This window comes from Pinus tabuliformis, chromosome 7 (assembly GCF_031772625.1).
Source record: "Pinus tabuliformis cultivar Carrire ecotype Pingquan chromosome 7, CPIR1, whole genome shotgun sequence".
NCBI lineage: Eukaryota > Viridiplantae > Streptophyta > Pinopsida > Pinales > Pinaceae > Pinus > Pinus tabuliformis.
Window position 1 is genome coordinate 753,149,236 of NC_142293.1, and position 15,705 is coordinate 753,164,940.

The window sequence follows — 15,705 nt, forward strand, 5'->3', positions numbered from 1 at the left end:
TTTTTGTCCTCCGTGAATTCCTCCTCAAGTGGAAAGAATTCTTTCTTTGCCTGATGGCTCAACTTCCTTTCTTCCTTATCCCATGGCAAACCCATTGGAAGTTCAGTGATTCGACTGATATATTGCGGGGTGAGCTTGAGGCTTAGGCCCCTGAAGTTCACGGTGGCCAATGTTTTGGATTTCGGCCTCAAAGCTTGTAAAAATTCTTCTGCCACTTCGTCGTCATAACCCTGAAACTTGTCACAAAAGGATATCCATTGTGCTTGTGTGAAGAGCTCCACCACCTCCTGGTTTTCTCTTAATTTTGATGAATCAGTGGGTTCCCATCTAATAAACCCACCCGGCATGATAAAACTGTTGCTAGAGGTGGCGAATGCGGAAGAAGTTTAGCTTATTGGGACAGAGCGTAGAATTACGCTTCCGTCGTGCAAATAATCCACAAAACTTATCCCTGAGGATCTTAACACAGTTTAATTACACTGTCATCCTGTAGAACGACAGTCTATGCACAGCAGACAACACTTTCAACCACTTTCTACGACCAGACTGTAGACGATGATGCTGCCACCTTTAAAAACCAATTGCATGGAGAGTTCAGGGTTACCTTTTTATCTGCCACCTTTTTACGTGAGGAACCCGCCTTCCTGTAGAAACAGCTTTCCTGTAGGAGCAGCTTTCCTGTAGGAGAAGCACGTGATTCCTGGGGAAGACTGCAGTTGGTTTGCGCTCTCGGTGGTGCTTCACAGCCGTTCTGATAGCCAAAGGCTCGGAGTTTCGAACTGCAGAGGGATCTGAATGTTCACTCAAGGTTCAAACGACGAATGATAAATGCATGCGGCCAATCTAGCCGATTAGATTTGAATCGGCGGAATCCGTGGCACGGGGGTGAGCTGTCCCCGCCGGACCATTGGATGACGTCATCCCATCATTTGTCTTCGAGTTCACTTACTACCGCATCATCCCTCCAGCAGATCCGCCGCCGTTTCTTCTGCTAAATCCGTTTTTTCCGACGGGGATTGTTCTCACGTGTGTGCTGATCATTCCTTTTGTCACGGCCGCCACCCAAACATCTGACTGGACCATTAACCGGTCGACGTGGCCAGTCAACTGGCCATACAGCCGCTCAACCCATTCACTTTACACTTTGCAAACAATTCAAAGTAAAATTCATGCGATCTGACGGAAGAAAGGGTCGAGACACTTACCTGTGCGGCTGCAACACGATTTTTCGGGTTTTGGACGATGATGAATGGATCTATCTGCTGCTGGTGAATTTGCACAGGCCTGGAGGTTCACGTTTACAGGCTGTCGACGATGGAGTTGATGCTGGGCTGCATGCGTCCGCATTCATTGCATATGGCCAGCGCTGTGAATAGTATACACTCTAGCGGGCTTAACTGTTACAGGACTCCCACGGGATGTCTTGTAACAGTTCTTCATCCTTGGGTGCATGCTGCACGACGAAGGATCTGGCCGCCCGATTACGCTCCCAGGGTTTCTGGATGACTGGGATAGATCTGGTATGAGATCTCAGTGTTTTTTTCATTTGAAAATTGCTTTTTCTTGATAACTCATCGATCTGCTTTGCTAGTGCAGGCAACTTCGTTGCATGTCGACAAGGAGGGCAGGACGAGGTGACAACAATGTGCAGGGGAGATAACAATAGCTTGCATGCGTCCAAACCGATCCTTAGTCGTTAGATCTCCTCACAAAATGGATTCTGGCCATTCTGAACTTCTACAGGAAGTTTCCTGTAGAAATACAGAGCTTCCTGTAGAAAGGTTGCATTTCCTGTAGAGAGTCTGCACCTTCCTGTAGAAAATCTGCATCTTCCTGTAGAAAATCTTCGTCTTCCTGTAGAAAATCTGCGTCTTCCTGTAGAAGACTCAAGTCGTAATAAAATTGCACATACCTTGGAGAAAATGAGTATTCTTGGAGGAGGTGCTGGTGAGGTCTCCTGACTGCATGATAAGGATCCTGGGCTTTGAGTTGAGAGGCTTCCTCTCCTCCATAGAACACCTGCAACTTGCATGCAATTTTACATTATGAATTTGCTGACCTTGTTTTTTTTTTTTATTATTGTTTTTTTTCTTTTTTTTTTGAAAGATAACAGGGGCGCCTCAATGAGGTTTTCACCTTTGCCATCTGCCTTAAGCGCCTCAGAGAGGTTTTCACTCAAGGATCTTTTTTCAAATCTCCTCTTTTTTTTTTTGAAAGACAATAGGGGCGTCTCAATGAGGTTTTCACCCCTACCACCTGCCTTGGGCGCCTTAGAAAGGTTTTCACCCAAGGATCTTTATTATTATTATTTTTTATTTTTATTTTTTTTAGATCTTTCAGGGTATGCCCAAAGGAGAGGCAGAACCCTTCTCTATGACCAATACTGATTTCTCCATAGTTTTGATGAACTCTTGTCTTGAGAGAGGCTTCCTGTAGATCTTCAGTCGATGCCCATTGACAAGCATGGGGATGGCTTCCTCATCAATGGTCTGAATAAGAACAGATCCATTGTCATGACATTTTTCCACTGCATATGGTCCTAGCCATATGGTTCTCAGCTTCCCCTTGAAATCTTTGTATCTGGAGTCATAAAACAAGGCCCAATCTCCCGGCTGAAATTGCTTGTCATGGAGATGTTGGTCATGCCACACCTTTCTCTGAAGTTGAACCACTTCCGAGTGAAGGAGGGCCTGCATCCGGTGCTCGTCCAGTCCATTCAGCTGCAATAACCTTTCTTGTTGTGCATGGCTGAGATCTAGATCTAGCTGAGCTGCCATCCTCAAAGTGTTGTACTCGAACTCAATGGACAACAAAGCTTTCTTCCCATAGACCAGCTCATAAGGTGTGAAGCCGGTGGTGGTCTTCCAGGTTGTGTTGTAAGCCCATGTGGCCTCAACCAGGTGATCTGCCCAGTCCTTTCTGCTGCTGCTCACCACCTTAGTCAAGATCCCTTATAATGCTCTATTGGTGACTTCCACCTGCCCATTTGCTTGAGGGTGATAGGGGGTGGAAGTCTTGTGCTTGATCTTGTGGTGAGCTAGTAAGTCTTCAACCAGGTTGGATGTGAACTGGCTCCCTTGATCGGTGACTAGCTCTCTTGGGTAGCCAAACTTGTAGAAGATGTTTTCTCTTAAGAACTCGGCCACCTTTTCTTCTGTTGCTGCTTTGATTGCTTTAGTCTCTGCCCACTTTGTCAGGTAGTCAGTACACACAATGATGTAAGACCTTTGCCTCGAAGGAGGGTTGATTGGACCCACAAAGTCCATGCCCCACTTCTCAAATGGCTCAAGAGTCACTTGAGGTTGGAGAGGCATCTCATCCCTTTGAGTCGGTTTCCCCATTCTTTGGCATTGGTCACATTGGCTGATATATATTCTGACATCTTGATGAAGTGTGGGCCAATAGTAGCCTGCCTGCAGGATCTTGAAGGCAGTCCTCTTTGCTGCAAAATGTCCTCCACAAGGCCCATCATGACAGGTGAGGAGGATATCAAGGACTTCCTCCTCCCTTACACAACGCCTTAAGATCTGATCGGGGCCAAGCTTGAATAGATTGCCCCCGATCCAAGTAAATGAGGCACTTTTTCTGATGATTCTTCTCTTCTCTCTTGAAGATAGGTGTGGAGGGAACTGTGCTGAAACAAGGTAGTTTTCTATATCAGCAAACCATGGAGAGAGTGCTGAGATAGCAAACAGATGTTCATCAGGCATCTGGTCATCCACTGTTCCATCCTCATCTGCAGACAAATCCAATCTAGATAAAAAGTCAGTAACAACATTTTCTTTACCATGTTTGTCAACAATGGTCAAATCAAACTGCTGCAACAAAAGTAACCATCTAATAATACGAGCATTCACATCTAGTTTATTCATTAAATATCTAATTGCAGCATGGTCAGTATGTACAAATGTTTGATAGCCAGTGATATAATGTCAGAACTTGTTCAGTGCATGGACCACAGCCAAAAACTCTTTCTCAGTTACAGTGTAATTCAATTCAGCTTTGGACAAGTTTTTACTAACAAAGTAAATGGCATATGGAAGTTTTTGTTCAACTTGTCCTAAAGCTGCACCTATGGCTTTGTTCGAGGCATCAGTGTGGATGTGGAAAGGTAGGGCCCAGTTTGGACCTCTCAGGATTGGGGCTGACACCAACTTATCCTTTAATTCATTTTAAGCCCTCTGACAATCATTAGTCCACTTAAACTCCACATCTTTTGCCAACAGACCAAACAATGGCGAGGCTAGCTTGCTGAAGTCCTTAATGAATCTCCTGTAATACCCTGCTAATCCTAAGAAACTCCGAACATCCCTTACCTTTTGAGGAGGTGGAACCTTCTTGATGAGAGCAATTTTGTTAGGATCCACCTGTAACCCTTGGCAAGAAATGGTATGGCCTAACACGGTCCCTTCAGTCATCAGGAATTCACATTTTTCAGGACTAAGGGAAAGGTTCATCTCAATGCATTTGGTTAGGACTTTTCCCAGATTGGACAATGCTTCCTGGAAATTGGCCCCATAAGGACTGAAGTCATCCATATAGATTTCCACTGCATCATGGACCAGCTCCGAGAAGATGCTCAAGACAGCTCTCTGGAAGGTAGCAGGAGCATTGCATAGCCCAAAGGGAAGAACTCGGTAGGCAAAGGTACCCCAAGGACAAGTGAAGGTGGTCTTATCTTGGTCTTCCGGGCTGATTTGGATCTGGTTGTACCCGCTAAACCCATCCAGGAAAGAGAAGAACTTCTTTCCTGCCAGTCCATCCAACACTTGGTCTATGAAAGGTAGAGGGAAATGGTCTTTCTTGGTAGCTTTGTTCATTTCTCGGTAGTCCACACAGATTCTCCATTTCCCATTCTTCTTGGGAACCAACACCAGAGGGGACACCCATTCACTATCTGAGATGGGGTAAATGAATCTGGCATCCAACAGTTTTTGCAATTCTTCCTTGACAATGTCCTTAAGGGTTGGATTCATTCTCCTCTGAGGTTGCCTAACCAGTTTACAACCCTCTTTGATGTATATGTGATGGGTACAGACCGAGGGATGGACTCCTTTCATCTCCTTATAGCTCCAAGTAAAAGCATCTAGGTGACTGGCCAACATGCTACACAGCTCCTTTTCCTGGGAAAGAGATAGGGAGGAGCTGATTTTTAATGTTCTCTCAGGGCCAAACTCCACATTCTTGACTCTGGGAGTGACAGGGTTGGTCGTACAAAGATCCACTAAGGTGCTGGCTTGGGCATCCTCCACCAATTTTTCTAAGGATAGTGCACTGGAAGGTGGATTCTGGATCAAGGTCTCAATCAAGTCATCCTCGGTTGGGGGGTATCTTCTAGTGGTATCTAGGGTGCACAAAGGTGTTGAGTACACTTCATCCTCTTCTCCTTCCTCCAACCAAAGTGGTAAGTCATGCTCTAAGGAAGGTTGGGCAGGAGGGTATAAGACTAGCTGCTTGGACATAGGACCATTTTTTATGGTCATATTTCCTGCACGACAACTTATGTAAGCATCTGCAGTGGCTAACCAAGGCCTTCCCAAAATAAGAGGATATCCAGTAAGCTTTGCCTTGGGTTGCAGAACCAAGAAATCTGCAGGGTATTCCCAAGAGTCGACAGAGACCAAGACATCCTCCACAATCCCTTCGGGAGTCACAGTGGAGCGATTTGCTAGTTACAGAACTGTCGAGGTCTTCCTCAAGGAACCTTGAAGATTGAGTTTGAGCATGGTATCCCTGTTCATCACATTAATGGCAGCCCCCAAATCAATCAAAGTGTGAGGTATGATGATGCCATTGATGTGGACATCTACTACAGGACTTCCAGGATCTAGATACTTTGGGCAGATGACTTGTCCTAACATAAGGTCAGACAGTTGTCCTAAGACATTGATGGTTGAAGCATCTCTCTTTCGCCTACCTGGGTGTTTAAAACACTTTTCCTTAACCAGTTTGTTGTATATTGGCACATCCTTGATGGCTTGGAGAAGTGGTATTTTCACACACAACTGCTTGAGCTCACCCAGGAGCTCATCCTCCTCTGGGTTGGGTTGTGTGGTGGTTGTTATTCTCTCAGGAAAGGGTGGAATAGCCTTTGGTTCACTTTCCTGTTTATCTTCCTCATCCTCTGGGGGAGGAGGTTGGCGATCTGGAAGAGTCTTGCCAGATCGAAGATTGATCTCCTGGATCTCCACAGCATAAGTAGGGCATGATGTTTCCCCAGTGTATACCTACTGGGCCTGTCTATTGTTGGGGTTCGGGTTCGGTTGAGCAGGTATTTGAGGTTGCCTTGGAGGAGCAGGAGGTAATGGTTGAGGTTGAACTGGTGGTGGAGGCAAAATGGTAGGAGGAGTGTTGTATTGGGGCCTCCACCCCGACTGAGGTGCATTCCACTGAGGCTGTGGCTGGGTATGTGAATGATAAGAATGAGTAGTGGGTTGAGTAGGGTACTGAGGTGGGTAAGACCATGGAGGAGGCATGGACCAAGAAGGATGAGCAGGGGGACCCCAGGAAGGCATAGGAGTCGATTGGTTGGGGCTGTAATAAGCTTGAGGTGCCCCTTGCATCCCCTGCTGGTAAGGTCTAGGTCCTTGTGGCCTCCTTTGGTTGAGGTAATAGAGAGGTTCAGTGGGAGCTTTTGTCCCTTGGTACATGGCTTTAAATCCAGGTAAGGTTGGACATTGGTTTGTGGGATGGTCCTCCTCACAAACGAAACACACTTCAACCGAGTGCAATGGACATTCGTTCTTAGGGTGTCTCCTGGTACATCTAGGGCAGAAGATAGCCAAGGCTCTCTCAGCTTCTTCCTTCTTCTGCTGGATCCTGAATGTGTCCAGCTACATGGCAATGGTCTATCTCACCTCACTCTTAAGATCTTCCAATTGATTCGCAAACTCATGTTTGGAGAAAGGGACACCAGTTGAGAGGAGGTTTCCTCTACCTCGTTTCCGAGCTACCCTGGAGTGGTTTCTAAACACAGTCTTGATGTCCTCATAAGGCAGTTGGTAAATGTCCCCCCCAGCTAACATGTGAAGGGTATCTAAGAGGTCTTCAGGGACTCCTCGGAGCAGGACCAACTTGAGGGATTCAGGGTCAAGTGTGCACCTGGCCCGCTTATAGCTAAGTTGGAACCTCTCCTCATAATCCTCTAAGGACTCATCATTTCCCATGGTCATCCGAAAGATTTCTCCCTTGGTTTCCTTAGACCTACAATAGTCCCGGTACTTGGTATTGAAAGCTTGCTGCATCTGAGCCCAAGTAGCGATACTATTCCCAGGTAAGCCCATGAACCAGCGTAATGCTGCATCCTTAAGAGTGGAAGGGAAGAGTTTCAACTTCTGCTCATCTTCCGTATAGTCATAGGTTCTACAAAGGACAGCAAACTCAAACAAGAAGGTATCAGGATCTTCAGTAGTCAGTCCATGGAAGTGAGGTAAAGCGGAGGGGCTAATGTTCTTCATTTTCATCTCTCCACTGGTCTCTCGGATGGGGAAGGCACCTTCTATTCTCTCATCTTCTCTTCTATTGTCAGCCATAGCTTCAGATGGGATGGTCTCTAATTCTTCTTCTGCTATAGGATCTTCGTATATCTTAGGAGGTTCACCTATAGGTTCTTCTGGATCACTGTCACCGAAGAAGAGAGAAGGGTGACTCAGTGATGTGGTGGGGGTGTTGGGTAAGAATTTGCCTGTTCTATCTCGATTCCTACGAGGCATGAAATGGAAAGACTTTTTTGATTGCTTTTGTTTTTTCTTTCTTTTCTTTGGTAGCTGGTAGTTAGTCATTTCATAGTCTTGTTGTAGTCATTTTGTAGTTCGATTTTTAGGCAATATATTAGTTTTGTTGTCAGCTCATTTTTCAAGTTCTCCTTGTGGACAGTTTTGATGTAACTCTTCATTTCTTGATCAATAAAGATGAATTCAGCTTTGCACCAGCTCTAAATCTCTCTTAGGAGGCTATAGCTCTTGGGGTTGGGCCCATCTCAAGCGCCCAGTACCTCCTTTGTTTACCTTTATGTGTATTTGTTGCATTCTTAGAATAAAATCTGCTATTTGTATTTAAATCTTGCTTTGTTATTTAGATTTCTTTTGATGGATAAAGTAGCTTCTCATGGTTAGAATGGATTGGTAGGATAATAACAAGAAAAAGGCTACCAAACACCTTGGATCTCACCTCCCCCCTCAGAGGAATCATGAGCTGGGACCAATGTGACTTTGCTGCCCACAAAAGCACTAACTTTGCCTTGCCATGCAATCATTAGTGTTTGGTTTTCATTTGCAGAAGTTGGTTACATGTTCAGATCTTTGAATGCTTCATTGCACAGTTAATATACATGGTTTCCTTGCAAATAAAGTTGTTGTCCATTCTTGTTACTGTTAGCTAGATCATATTAGGGTAGCATAACTAGATCTTTGTTTTCTTGCATGTCTTTGTTGGTTCAGTTGGAAACATAACTTGCAGAGCACCTGTTATCCTTCTCTATCTACCCATAATACATCAGATAATCTGCTCCACCCCTTAGTCCATGATTCGTACCCTTCATTTACCATACTTTCCCCACCTTGCCCTAATTCCTACATTCTTGTGCATCATCGCGTCCTCCATCCTTGAACAAATCCAATTGCTCCTTAGCCTCATCCACCAAGTCCTAGACCTCTTCACACCCCTATTTCACCTCCATACTCATTCCTCCATATTTTTCCCTCCATCCATGCTCCAAAATCCCATTTCGAAACATCCTGTAGAAGAATTACAGAACATCTTGTAGAAATCGTGAACATCCTGTAGAACCCCTGTAGACTTCCTGTAGAAGCTCATAAACACGGTTTCTTGGCAGCCAAACTTTGTGAGACTCTCTGGAAGGGTGTTAGGGACCCCTTAGACCCTCTCTGAACCTTCCCAACCTTTCCCAAGCATTTCTCCTCCCTGATCCACCTCTGCACAGTCAAAAATAGTTAGAAGCACATGCATGATAATTCCAACAACTTAAACAAAAATACAAAAAGATGTTTTCTTCAGATATAGGTAGTCTAGACACATGTATTTTACCTTCATAGAAGTAATGGCATCTCTTTCAGTAGTTTGCATACTCTCCTTTGCGTCAGTAGGACTAGCTGGTAGAATTAGGGTTTGCTAGGGTTTGCGCTTCGTTTTGGCTTTTAGTTTCTTTTTGCAATTATAATAGCTTCCTTCGAGTTAGCTTTCATCCATCAATTAAAAAGCTTCTTTTAAGAGCTCATAGAAGTTGGCTTAAGCTCCTAGTGGACTTGTGCCAGCTAACCAAGTGACAGCTGCGGCAAGAGCTAGTACTTGTGGTTTGGAGCTAGTACAAGGAAGCCAGCTTGATCCTCATCATATATAAATATTAAGGCCGTGGCCTTTGATAGGGGCTTTTGGAAATTTTGAACTACTGTTGCAATTTCTAAGCACGAGCTATAGCTCGGTTTTTGCTCTTTGTAAGCCAGTTTTGGCATGTTATTAGACCCATGATTATTCAATAAAGGCAGGCAGCTTTGGATTCAATTCTGAGTTTTTAAGGGAGCTATAGCTCTCAGGTTAGGGCCCAACCTGAGAGCAATAGACTTCCTCTTCCTTGTATTGTTACTTGTCTTTCTTTTCAGCACTTTATTCCTCTGTTTTGACATGCATTTAGAAATTACAGTCTACTGATTTGATTTCTTTTATGTGATTGAGTAGGATTAGTTTACAGTTCAAGTGCTTTTAGTTGCTTAGATTAGAGTAGGAGGATCATCATTCATTCGAGCTCCAAGAAAAGGGCTGACAGTGCACTCACTACCATCTTTGTTTAGAGATTGGGGGTGTGGACCGTACCAGCCACCAAAAAACGCAGTCATACACTTTCATTCAAGCTGCAACACAGTCATTTCAATCGTAGATCCATCCATGCATTCTGATCTTGAGCAGTACTTCTTCATTCCAACTCCATGCACGATTTTTCTCTGAAGTTTACATTGTTGTTCGTTGATTTAATAACACAGTTAGGATAGGTTGATGAATTCTTGCTTTTGTACAGATTTGTTTCCTTTACACTGCGTTGCATCACTCTGTTATCTTCTTCTTCTTCCCAACCGCACCTAAAGCCACCTACCCAACCTTTGTTCAGCTCGTTTTCCTTCCAACACTTCTACTGTTCACGTAGCTCCATATTTTTGGACTTTTCATTGCTTCCACCCGTCTATCCACCAACCAACTATACCCACTCTTTCCTCATCTCATATCTCTATCCCTGAGCCATCATAAGCTCCCTTTCCATCCTACCTATCCACCCATACAACTCCTCCACTCCTCCATCACCCAAAACTCCAACCACAGAACATCCTGTAGAAGTTAGCAGACCTCCTGTAGAAATTCCGAGCTTCCTGTAGGATCCCCTACAAACATCCTGTATAAAGTCCGAGCTTCCTGTAGGATCCCCTGCAGACATCAGTATTGTAGAAATAATGCTACAACTCCTGGGGCTTCCTTTTTTAATTTTATCAACCCGGTAGTTCGTAACAAACTTGGAAGCGACGGTGCTGTATGCACAAGTACTAGCTCTTTCCGCAGCTGTCACTTGGTCAGCTGGCACAAGTCCACTAGGAGCTTAAGCCAACTTCTATGAGCTCTTAGAATAAGCTTTTTAATTGATGGATGAAAGCTAACTCGAAATAAGCTAATCTAATCGCAAAAAGAAACTGAAAGCCAAAAAGAAACGCAAACCCTAGCAAACCCTAATTCTACCAGCTAGTCCTACTGACGCAAAGGAGAGCATGCAAACTACTGAAAGAGATGCCATTACTTCTATGAAGGTAAAATACATGTGTCTAGACTACCTCTATTTGAAGAAAACATCTTTTTGTATTTTTTATTAAGTTATTAGAATTATCATGCATGTGCTTTTAACTAGCTTTTCACTGTGCAGGGGTGGATCAAGGAGGAGAAATGCTTGGGAAAGGTTGGGAAGGTACAGAGAGGGTCTAAGAGATCCCTAACATTATTTCTGAGAGTTTCACAAAGTCTGGATGCCATGCAACCGTGTTTATGAACTTCTACAGGAAGTCTACAGGGGTTTCTACATGATGTTCTGTAATTCTTCTACAGGATGTTTTGAAATGGGATTTTTGAGGATGGGTGATTGATGGAAGATGCATGGATGGTTATGGAGGTAGGATGGGGGTCTGAAGTGACCCAGGAACTGATGGATGGAGTGGTGAGATGATATGTGGAAGGCTGATTTGGCTTTAAGGTAGTTGAGACAACAATGGATAAGAAGGTAGGGTTACGTGGGCAAGAGGATGGGTGTGAAGCGAGAAGCCTAGATATGGGATGAATCAGATGGCTCTGATGAAGCTTGACCATGTGAGTGAGTGATAGAGATGCCCTGCACAATGCACATTCAACCGAATCAATGAATTCTTGCAAACAAACTAAGTCCTAGCTAACTTAATCTAACTGTCAATGAAATGAATAAACAGCAGCCTCGTTTGGAAAGAGAACCATGTACATCATGTGAGAAAGAACATTCCGAAAGATCTAAATGCATGACAAAATCCTACCAATCGATTCCCAAACATAAAAAGCTACTTTAACCAACAAAAACAACCAAAATAACAAAGCAAGATCTAAAGAGCAGATTTTATTTTAAGAACGCAACAAACACATAAAGATAAACGAAGGAGGTATTGGGTGCTTGAGATGGGCCCAACCCCAAGAACTACAGCCTCCCAAGAGAGATTTTGAGCTGGTGCAAAGCTGGATTCATCTTTATTGATCAAGAAATGAAGAGTTACATCAAAACTGTCCACAAGGAGAGCTTGAGAATGAGTTGAGAGCAAAGCTAATCTATTGCCTACAAATCGAATTACAAAATGACTACAACAAGGCTATGAAATGACTAACTACTAGCTACTATCTACTGGATAACTAGCTAACATCCACTGGCTACACTAGCTAACCAAAATGAGGCCCTAAGCCTTCTTATTTATACAAATTGAGGACCCAACAGTCCTCCTAAACTTTAGGGACTCGGCTGCCCAAAACTTGGAGTTAACAGCAGTCCTACTTGACTTGCTTGGCTGCCCTTGTGCTGATTGATTCGATGGCCCTTGAACTCCGAGCTGATGGTGGAGAATTCGAGGTAAGGGCCCATAAATGAAGGGGACACCTTCCTACAAATCCTCTAGCTTGTTCTCCCACGAATTTGGCTGCCAAGTGCTCATTAAGACCTTCAATTTTGTCTCCAAGTTGACCAAAAAGGCTACACAAAGCACCCATTAGACTTGTTGGCATAATGACTAACCAAATTCACTCTATTAACATAAATATAATCAAAAACATGCAATAAACTAATGAGAATGGTGGATTAAGTCAAATTAGGAGGTTGAATGAGCCCAAATAATTGTCCATTTTTGGGGCTCATCATCACCCCCCTACTGAAAGTGTTGCTCATCCTCTGAGCAACCAATCTCTCTCCTCATCTTTGATGGCCCTGGTGGCCTCCCTGTCATGCCAAGCTTCTGAAGTGATGCCCTCTTCTCTGTCAAAGACAATTCACCAGCATTTTGTGTGAAAGCAAATATACCATCAAACTATCACCTCTCAGCTCCAAAGTAAGATCTTCACAGAAATCATCAAAGATGAACATCTTGCCAACAATCCTCAAATGCTAAGTTGGACCAGTTAGCAGAATGAAGCCATCACCAAATCACCCCACTTTTCAAAGGCTTTGGTAAGCAGGTTATTGTGCTTAAGCATATTAGTAAATGGAATAAGTAGCAATATACGAACACACCCAAGTCCCAAGTTGAAAACACCTTCCTCTTTTATAAATTTCACAAACATCAGTGAAACAAGGAGACACAAGACAATCAATCAAAACCAAGCCAAAATAGTGTAGCACTGGAAGACAGTGAACAAACAAGATGCTCAGTGCGCAGCATGCTTTTCTCTTTGCTTCTTCCCACTGCCTGTGCTTCTTTTCCTAGAGTATCTGCATACCCTTTCTTGCCTTAAAATATAGTGGAAGCTCCCTCTTTCACTTCTCCTTCAGCTTGGGAGAGGTACTTAGGGCGGCCAGCACAGCTGCTGCCTCCCTAGCTAGGATTTCGGCCGATTTCTCCTTCTGCTTCCCTTTTTCAGGACTTCCTGTAGAAAGTCCTGTAGCTGATTTCTGGCTTCCTGTAGAAGCCGTTTTTACACTTCCTGATTTGGCTTGCATGGCTGGGGGTGTCTTCTTCTTCAATTTTGCTGATGCTAGTTCCAAGACCTTGAGACCTGACCCTCTAGTGGTGAATGCTGCCTACACTAGCATCCTCAAGTATCAAACTTGAAAATTTTGAGAAATGTATGCAAATTTGACTCCATTTCAGCTACCTGTTCGTCAAGGTAAATTAAGAAGCTCTGATATGAGTCAATCCCTTTGAAAATTGCATGGAAGTAATCATCTTCGATCTTATCTCTCTTTGCCAAAAGGCCCTTGGTGTCTACTTTCTGATTTATCTTGTTGTCGTTTTCACCAGCATCATTTACAGTAGTTCTTATAACTTCATCCATATTAGTATCCTTGCTGCCTGGATCCAACTGAAATGTTCTACTAATTTTTTGGCACAAGATGCAACTTCTTTGGAAGAGACAACTCTGGCTGGTCCCTCAGTCTCTTTTTCAATATCCATGTCAAAACGTGTAGACATTATCGTTTTAATTAATTGGGTTTCCTTTACTGAGATTGCCTCACCAAGCTTTGTCAAAGGCTCATCAAGAAGCTCCACATGGTTTTTTACAATTCTCCAAAGCTTGCAGCACTTTCTTTTTTCCAGAAGCATTTCTCTTGCAGAAGATTCCTTGCCAGCCTTTACACTAGCAGCAGCCTGGAGTTTAAGTTTGTCCACAGCTTCTGTTAACCTCAGAAATCGAGATCTTGCACGGTTTGCTCTTTCAGAACTGCAAACTCGATGAAGAAAAGTCCAAGCTTCTCTGCTTTGGAAGGATATGCCATACTTCCTATAGAACTTCTTCTTGTAGAACTCTCGTCAGCTTGTGAAGGATGTCACTGCGCCTCTAAATGAGCCCGGTACGTGGGAGAATTTCAAACTAGACCGAGAAGCTCGGTGGAGGACGACAAGTTAACAGCTTGTGCAAACTTCAATTGACGATGTGGCAAGTGCAGATGAACAACAATTCATGAGATTCAGCCGAGCCTACTTTAGTTGCTGCGTGATTTGTGGTGAGCTGGCGAAAACATGTGCGCTGGCTTTTTAGAACTGCAATGATGTTATGAACTGCATGTCTTCATCTATCTGTCAATCATCTGATGTCCTGTGCACTGGAGTTCAACAGATCTACCACTAACTGTGTTTTTCAAATTTTTCATGAATGACCATACACGTATGCTGCGTGATTTTTCCTTGAGCGCTAGAGAGCTGGGTGTCTTGCTACATTCATGGCTTAATTTCACCATTCCATTCGTTCATGCAATGCTTAGACTAGATTCATGCAATAGATGAACAAGGTTTAGTCACGTACCTGAAATCAAATGGCTGCTTGTGAAGCTTTTTGCTGCTGCATGCTCATGTTCTGCTGCTGCATGCTTGGATCCTTTGGTTGCATGAGGGCTTGGCTGATGATTTTTGATTGCTTTTCCTTGTGCAGGTGTCCTCTGGCCGGATCTGAGCTGCATGCAATTGTTTCCACATTCAGATCTGCACCTTCAAGCTGCTGCTGCTGCATGGTCACAAAACCAGAACTTGTTTTCGCCATTGCTCTCAAACGGTAAACCGGATTGATCTGAAACTCGTTGAGCATGTTCCTATCATCATTATGCATCTCCCATAGCAAAATCGTGATCAATGGATGCACGGATTTCGAGAAAAATGGAAAATGGCTGAAGATTTCAGAGATCGATTTCTCGGAAACCGTGCATCGGAATCGGCTCAAACTGCTTGGGTTGGTTACCATCACTCATATGCATATCCCTATGAAACAGGTTTTGAAACGGATGCACGAATATGGAGAAAATACAAAAATGGCTGATGGTGATGGAGGCTGATTCCTTGGAAACCGTGCACCGGAACGGCATGAAACTGCTCAGGCATGTTGTCATCACCCTTGTACAATTCCCCATAAAACGGTTTGACAAATGGATGCATGGTCTTCAAGTTATGGCAAAAACAAATTTTGTTCTATGTCTTTTTGCTTCAAGGCTTTTTGCAAGTGGTTGCATGGAAGGAAAAATTGAGCTTGGGCTGTGATGCAGGTATGGAGATGATGGAGGAGGAGTTGGAATATTGCATGAGGACTTCTGAACCCTCGAGGAAGCTACCATGTTCGCCAAACCACTTTTTGAAATCCATGTCTAGTTTCCCACAATTTCTACAGGAAGTTCCTGTAGAAGCACAATGAGAAGCACAATGGGGTGGAAACACGATGGAGAAAGGCAAGGGATGGACACACAAGTGCTTGTAGGCCTAATCAACAGATTCCCACCATTATATTCACTTTTGAAATTGGATTTGCCTCATCCAAAGGTTCTACAGGATGTTTCCTGTAGAAATACAGAGCTTCCTGTAGAAGGCACAAGAAAAATTCCTTTAACCTTGATTTGAGTGCTCCTCCTGTCATGAAACGTCCTCCTTGCAACCTGCAATTAGCCAATGGAATTAGTTTTACTTTTCTTTTTCTTTTTCTCTTCTTTTTTTTTTTGAAAAACAACTA

At 43.7% G+C, this 15,705-nt stretch overlaps 1 protein-coding gene across 1 annotated transcript in view; it reads right to left on the reverse strand.

Annotated features, from left to right (window-relative positions):
- LOC149249709 (GDSL esterase/lipase LIP-4-like) overlaps nucleotides 1-15,705 on the reverse strand; it is a 132,037-nt gene that overhangs the window by 67,487 nt on the left and 48,845 nt on the right. The window contains exons 7-8 of the mRNA XM_089453448.1: nucleotides 13,730-13,935; nucleotides 13,369-13,565 (exon numbers count right to left, since the gene is read on the reverse strand). Of these exons, the coding sequence (XP_089309574.1) occupies nucleotides 13,369-13,565; nucleotides 13,730-13,935 (403 nt within the window). The remainder of the gene's footprint in view (nucleotides 1-13,368; nucleotides 13,566-13,729; nucleotides 13,936-15,705) is intronic.